The sequence below is a fragment of the Rhipicephalus sanguineus genome, chromosome 1 (genome assembly GCF_013339695.2).
Source record: "Rhipicephalus sanguineus isolate Rsan-2018 chromosome 1, BIME_Rsan_1.4, whole genome shotgun sequence".
In the NCBI taxonomy this organism is placed as follows: domain Eukaryota; kingdom Metazoa; phylum Arthropoda; class Arachnida; order Ixodida; family Ixodidae; genus Rhipicephalus; species Rhipicephalus sanguineus.
The window spans coordinates 218,559,580-218,567,173 of record NC_051176.1 but is presented as its reverse complement, the minus strand read 5'-3'; the positions used below and the strand labels follow the sequence as shown (position 1 = coordinate 218,567,173).

Here is a 7,594-nt window from a genome sequence, read left to right as displayed (position 1 = left end):
AGGGTGCTTCACTGAGCAGATAATGATGACTTGCAGGGATGTAACTTGTGGATGCGTTATTCTAAAGAGAAATGAATGTTGGCAATCTTTTCGAGCATGAACATGGAGTTTTCATTGCGTATGAGACAGATTTAATAAGTCTGCGAATGCGTTTTATTTTGATGCGAAATGAGTTTAGGACGATGTCATGTACAAGGAGTTCATGGAACCTACCTAGAGTGTTTGTTAGTGATGAAGCCGCTTGATCTTTTTTGAGTACTCTACACCCAGTCCCAAAACTGGAATCCTAATGCCTACACCAACACCGAAACCTTGCACATTGTTCTGGGGATGGCCATACACAAAACCATTGCCGAGATGATTCACCGAATGGCTGACCGATACGTCAGGTCCGTAGGTGTGATGCAGCTTGAACACTGGGTAGTTGACTTGCTTTGATGTGGGCATGCTGTCCATAAACTTGTAATAGTGGTACGGGTCCTGCAAGGTCTCCTCCCTGGCGAATTCTCCCTTTTCTACAGCCACAGATACAGGAACAGGGACCGCAGCGACGACGCCCGTTGCTCCACCACCATAGCCGACACCTTCACTCACAGCAGCTCCCTCGGTGCCGAGGCCCAAGCCCGGAGCGCCAAGGCTTGCGCCTGCACCGAGATCTCCGACACCGGTGAGACCAGGTCCCGTGATAATACCTCCGGCACTACTAAGACCCACAGAACCCGAGCCAATGTGTCCTTGGCCTGCTGTGACAGCTGGCAGGAAAACAACGCCTCGTCCAAGTTCCTGAGACATCCTCGCAGTCGCTTGTAAGGCTGTAAATCGGGCTAGGCGTATTATTTGCGCTTGCCTGAGCTTTAACTGTTCTTCAGTTAGCCCAGTAACGTCACCGCTTACATCATCTTTAGGTTCGTTCTGATTCTTGTCTCCTTTTCCACCATTCTTTCCTGAGTTGCCAAAGCTTCGGCCTTTTCGGCCACTACTCCCCTGTCCCTTGCTTCCTCCACCACCGCCAGATCCCCCAAATGCAACACCTTTTCCATTCGCACCAGCACTCGGAACGTAACCACCTCCAAGTCCTCCATATTCGTAGGATAGCACAGCAGATCCTCGGTCGCCGCCACCTCCTCCTACACCTTGACCACCATATCCACCACCAAGACCTTCGCCTCCTCCTTCCCTGGCATATGCGCCAGCTCTGGCATATCCGCCTCCTCCTTCTCCTCCTCCACTGCCTCCGGCATATCCGTCAGAGCCACCGTAGCCACCACCAAGACCTCCGCCGCCGCCTGCAGCTCCTCCTCCTCCTCCGCCGTATCCACTAGGACCACCGTAGCCACCACCAAGACCTCCACCTCCGCCTCCTCCTCCGGCATAGGCACTAGGACCGCCGTAGCCCCCACCAAGACCTCCGCCTCCTCCACCTCCTCCAGCATATCCGTCAGAACCACCGTAGCCGCCGCCAAGACCACCGCCTCCTTCACCTCCCCCGGCATATCCATTAGAACCACCATAGCCGCCGCCAAGGCCTCCTCCGCCTCCTCCACTTCCTCCCGCGTATCCGCCAGGACCACCATAGCCACCACCAAGGCTTGCTCCACCTCCACCTGCTCCTGCATGACCACCAGGTCCGCCGTAGCTGCCCCCAAGATTTCCACCTCCACCAGCATATCCGGCAGTACTACCGTAGATGCCACTTTCACCAGTCTTTGGTGCTTGGCTTCCGTACCCTTGTCCGAATCCTCCATTTCCACCATTATATCCACCTTGTCCATCGTAACCACTAGCTCCACCTTTCGCACCTTGGCCTCCGTACGCTCCTACTAAACCTCCGCGCTCACCACCATAATCAAGTCCACCATTGCCGCCACCACCTGCTGCTTTTAGTGGATCGCCTCCGTAACCGCCGCCGAGCACGCCGCCTCCGTTAGCAAGACCGACATTTCCACCGTAGCCACTGCCTCCTCCTGCTTTGTATTCTTGGCCATCGTATGCACCTCCTTGACCTCCATCACGCTGTCCACCTGTCACACCGCCTTTAGTGTCAATACTGCCATAGCCACCGTCTCCACCAGCGGGACCACCATTTCCACCACCTCTGAAGTCGAGTCCGTTCACCTCATTTCTCCCACCATATCCATCCAAACCTCCTGAGGTTCCTCCGGCTCCAAATGACATGCCTTGTTTTTCAATGTTGCCAAAGCCACCCATTCCACCCATACCTTCAAGCCCATGTAAACCATTTCCGCCATATCCACCCTGTCCAAGCTGACCGTGACCAGCGAATCCGCCATGTTCACCACCGGGTCCACCATGTCCACCAATTGCACCACCTTGGCCGATATTACCACGATAGCCGCCTAAGCCACCAAGGCCATTGAAACCACCAGCGCCGCCCAAGCCACCAAGGAAGCCCAAGCCACCGTGGCCACCAAGGCCTCCAAAACCAATGGGCCCTTCGTGGCTGGCCGCGCCGTCGAGCCCGCCGATGCCACCAGGCCCAGCATGCCCAGGGCCACTTTGTTCCATACCAACATCAGGACCTAGACCCTGGCCTGGTCCACCAGGTCCGCCTGGTGCATCGAAGCCGCCGTAGCCGCCGGCGGGTCCAGGTTCGGGCTCCCCGTAGCCTCCTTTGTCGAGAACACCAGGAGGGATGTCGCCCGGTGGGCCACCTGGGACTGCGCCGTCATAGGCACCACCGTGTGGTCCCATCTCTCCCATTGGACCTGGGCCTGCGGCTCCTCCCATGGCTCCAAACGGCATGCCCATTCCTCCCATTCCATCCAATCCCTGGGGCACATCAGGCAGCCCTCCATGGATGTTGCCAGCGCTAACGCAACTGCAGATGATGGCTAGTACAATGCCAGGAACCTGCATTTAGAAATTGAATTGAAGAAATAATTTACAATTGGGGTGGTTTAGCTGCTTCTATCAGACCTGTTTTAACCACGTGCATTCTCGTTTCGTTGGACTGATGCTTATTGTAATGTTCTTTTACGATAAAAGAATAATATTGTTCTTCTATATTTATCTTTGACCGCTTATGAAAAGCATTTTACGCAACCTGCTTAACGGACAGGCAAAACTGGCACGAGGGTTCTGCGTCTCTTGACTGTTTACTGGCTTATAAAAAAAAATTGCGCATGCATTTCCTTCAAGCATTTGCAAATAATGTCTCAATAACTTAAAAAAAAAGATTCACTATAAATAGTTAAGAAATCTCGTGGAATCTCAGCACAAAATTGAGTCCGGCACAAGAAAAGCGGGAACAGTGTTCGAACAAAAGCGAAACTGCGGGAAAGCGAAAAATGTTACCGTTTCAACAACGATGGTCACACCTCGAATGACAAGAAAGGTAATTTGCGCAAGAAGAGGCCATATTGCTCGGCTAGTGAAGCCATTACAATAACTGTGAAACGGCGTCACACGGATGTATTTTTGCTAATGTTGTGATTTACATCCACGCGGGAACAGCTGTGTACATGAAATGCAGCATATCAATGACTCAAATGTAATGCAGTATTTCCATACGAGAGTGGGAAACCCGTGCACACTACCCACCCTCGTTTACTTATAGGTATTGAAACTTCCGACGCCACCACTAGTAATTCTCATGCAGTTTCATAGCTTTTGTGCAACATTTTCCCGGTAAATATTCGCTTCGTTTACTTCTCACTTACAATACCATGACAACGCCATAACGCTGCGGCCAGCCAACGCCGAGAAGCTTAAATTGCGGGCCGGACCAATGTAACAAATGAGTTCCGCAAATTATTTTCTTATCATCCACTATTCACGGCTGGCTGATCCTACCGCTCCATGGCCACAAATGAAGAGTAAAGCAGAAAGGAATAACGTTGGGAACAGAATCGTTACGTCGTGTTCGCCATAATGTTCGCCACAAAGAATGTGTAGGGGGTTATGAGGGACATCGCAGCTGGGGGCCCCGGACTAATTTCGACCATCTTTGGTTCTTTCACGCACACACAAATTGATATACGCGGCTATTAATCCATTCTACCACCATTACAACGCAGCCGCCGAGGCGAGTAATGGACCCCGCCTGCTCTGCACCAGAACACCCATAGTAGTGTACAACTTCTGAAGTCGGCGGCATTTTCTCCTCAAAGGCGGACGCACACAAGCCTGCATCAATAGGCGCGCACTCCCGACTGGCGTCACGAGCCGTACGGCCGGCGACCCCGCCTTCGAAGAACGTTGCCGAGTGCAAGAACGGGACTATTTCTTTAGTAACGGGGACGATCGGGTGCCGCGCTTCGGTCATCTGGGCGGGGCTTCACTTCTTAAGTTGTACAAGATTATTGTAGCGACCGCCGATTGGAATGCCCGCTGGTGGTCCCGTCATCACGTCGGCAAACCAACGTGCTTAGGCAGCTTCCCCGCATTTTCTCTGTACTTCATATTCCCTAACCTTCAGGCTCGTTGTACCTCTACTCCCCTCGCTCTCTCCTTTGTAGCGAGGAAGCGAACCGAACACTCAAATGCCTTTTTCACCAGCACTCGCGGCGGACCTATATTTTGTGACATTCTGCCGGCGAGCTATCAAAACTTATATTTTTCTTCCGCTGAATCTTAGGACCTCAACCACTGAGCTACAGCGGCAAGTGCAACAAAGTGCAACCATCTTTTGCCCGTGATTAACGGCATGATGCGTCAGTACGAAGCGTTATCACACGTACCGTTGCCTCACTTAAATCTATTCAAGCGAAAATTCGGCCAAGCCTGCGCACGCGACTGCGTCCGACACGCTCCATTTGTCTACATCAAGAGAACCATTTCCGATTTTCACGCGATTAAAAAGAAATCGAAATACCACTTTCATGTTGATATATTTACCGTGACTATACAAAAAAAAATACAATGGCTACTATTGTGAAGCCGTTCACAGAGATTATTCGGTAGCTGAGTATGAATAAAAAAGGGTGAGGTCATATTTGTACTCAGCTCTCGTAATAATCTGTGTAAGCCGAAACTAGGAATGCAAGATTGGTACAATTAAGGGAGTATGAGAATACTATAATGCCAGCACAGTGCTGGAAAGTGCTCAAGGTTTTCACAGCGTGCGCTTCCGTTTTAACGCGCGTCCATCGGTATATACACGGGCAAACATTGTAACCGGGATAAACAAAGCAGTGTGCGCCAGACGCTAGCTGTCGTGTCCCACACGCGCCATCTCTAGAGCACGCGTAAACATAGAATGTATTCGAATATGCGGGGCGTCATAAGACGACGGGCGTGGCAGCGACGAGCGACAGCCTGAGTATCCAAAATCCACGCAGGGGTCGCCTTGTCGCGTACTCGAACGTCTCCGCGGCTGGACACGAGGCTGAAGTTGAAGCGGGGTGGCCTTGACAATCTGCCTGTGTCGGCGCCTCCCCGCTTGTCTATTCAGCCGTCGTATCCGCGCACACTCTATCGCGGATGAGACCGTGGCACCATCCTGTCAAAGTCCGAAGGGAGCGGAATCCAGAAGCACTTACGAGTTGGCGCATGGTGGTGCTCATTGCTTGCGAGCATTTGTTTATCCAGTGTGCGGCATTTCTCTCCGGCCTCCTTTTATATGACGCCAGGGGGAGACGGAAAAGGCGGCGCCTCCGGTTTCAGGAAAAAAAAAAGAAAACGGAAACACCGAGGCCCCGCCGCAAGGCGCCACTCCCCGCGCGAGTGGTTCCTCGGCGAACGGCGGCCATTGCGCTTTGCAGCTCGCCGCGGCTACCCTCTCGCGTGAGCAAACGCGTCCACGATAAAGCGGCGATGCCTTATCCCCGGCCAGCGGGGGACAGCGCCGCTCTCACTGTGGTTTCGTTTTCTTCCTTTTGTTTTCTCCGTGGCGTTCCTGCACAGTCAGTCTTTATTTAGCACCGTTTCAAGGCGCTCGCGCGGTGCTCATGGGCGGCTCCTATTTTGAGTGGACGGAAGTCAAATTTTCTGTCCCATAGGCTCGGTTTCGACCGATTGGACGAAAGTCCATTCGGAGTAGTTTGCATGACACCGATAAGAAAACATCGACCGCCCGATTAGGCTTCCGTAGACTGGCATCCAAATGAGCGCTCGCAGAGTGAATATTATCGCAATACGCGTGCGCCGCTTTGAGCGGTTGCAGCGTCGTTATAGTGGTTTTCGCCAAGTCGCGCTCTTTATTTTGTTTCCGTGGGCAACATAGCTGGGGACGCTTTTATCTAAGCCGTCGAGAGGACCACGCGAAGATCGATGCTTGTGCTGCAAGTGCGCAGGAAGTCCGCTGGTGTATAACAGTGAGGAGAGGAAATTCGTCGCCCCTTTTTTTGAAACCAGTTAAACCGAAACTGGCGCATTGGTTAATTTAGGGCGTTAGTAAAAAATAAGCCAGCCACGCACCAGGAGGGTGCACTGCGTCATCGAATCATAACCGAAGTAAAGCGTCTTCATAAAAATGTTCTTACGTCTAAAAAGTCCGCCGATTTAGCATTAGCAAACAGTTACTACAAAATACATTTAGTGCGGCATTGGAAACCCTCCGCTTTATAGCAAAGCTTATATCTCCGTGTAGTTGAGACACTGTGGGCTTACGGACCTTATGCGCTTATTTTCCTTTGACTACGCGCCACATGATCCACATAAGCTCAGGAGCATCTCGTTTACACTGAACACTTATGCACAACGAAGCTCTCAACATGAAAAAAAAAAAAAAAACCTATATACGTATACATAGTACACTGATGGGGGCGTTTTAACAGGCGCAGCTTTCTATGTCTAAGCCGCCAGGGTTCAGTACGATGATGCACGAAGATAAGCAACGTTCCCCACGGAACAGACAATTGTGTAGCCCTGAATTTGAGTCGACAAAGTAGTGAGCGCACTTTTCTTCTGCGAAATTAAATTATAAGTTATATATGAGAATGTTTACCCATACAATGTCGGTTCATAGTTTTTTTTTTTTTTGTCTGCTTAAGTCATTTTCAGCGGGCATCGTTGACCTCCTTATAATTCTTGTATTTGATATGACCAACTCAGGGGTCACTGAGTGGATAGCGCTGTATTGGTAGTACTACGGCTGGGAATGAGCGATTTATTATAGGCTGTTGAATAGATGCCAATTCATAGTCAATCCCCATATATGGGTATACCCAATGTGATACGATGGTTATATAAGCTCTAAATGTACATGGTGTTACACTATGATCTTTGCCGATCGCGTATAAGTAAAAAATTGGGAATATGTAGAAAGATGCAGTTTAAGTCCTAATTTTCACACGCACGTAAAGTTTTAGTAACCATTTAACAGAGTTCAATGTGTGCGATGTCTTCAGCAAGCATGATATATAGCGTGTTTCAGCTAAAAAGCCACAAGTAATAAAAAAAATAACAGTAGGCAATATGCATCTCGAATTGGTGCAGTATTGTTCTGAGCCATATAGAGCACGTCAGGATACTTTTTCCAATCCGCCAAGCTCGCTAATTAACAAAGATTGCCTAATGAACGCTTTTAAATAGTAACTCTAGCTAAAAATCTTCAGTACCGAAGTTGCAGCGCGCTTCTTCAGAAACATCGGAATTTTTAATCTATATATGCTAAGATGATTTCCCTGGTTAA

General features: G+C 50.3%; 1 protein-coding gene across 1 annotated transcript; it reads right to left on the bottom strand.

The window, feature by feature from the left end:
* Nucleotides 1–225: 225 nt before the first annotated feature.
* LOC119381553 (uncharacterized PE-PGRS family protein PE_PGRS54) lies at nt 226–5,688 on the bottom strand. The gene is made up of 3 exons (XM_049412454.1): nt 5,502–5,688; nt 1,482–2,871; nt 226–1,361 (listed from the first exon to the last, which is right to left on the bottom strand). The coding sequence occupies exons 1-3, from the start codon at nt 5,523–5,525 to the stop codon at nt 226–228; spliced, it is 2,550 nt and encodes an 849-aa protein (XP_049268411.1). The 5' UTR covers nt 5,526–5,688.
* Between the last annotated feature and the right edge of the window lie 1,906 nt (nt 5,689–7,594).

Coding starts and splice junctions, on each gene's coding strand:
- LOC119381553 (XM_049412454.1), bottom strand. CDS start 5,525: ATGAGCACCACCATGCGCCAACTC. Junction 2,872..5,501: donor GCACCACCATGCGCCAACTC/GTAAGTGCTTCT, acceptor TTCTAAATGCAG/GTTCCTGGCATTGTACTAGC. Junction 1,362..1,481: donor TAATGGATATGCCGGGGGAG/GTGAAGGAGGCG, acceptor ATGCCGGAGGAG/GAGGCGGAGGTGGAGGTCTT.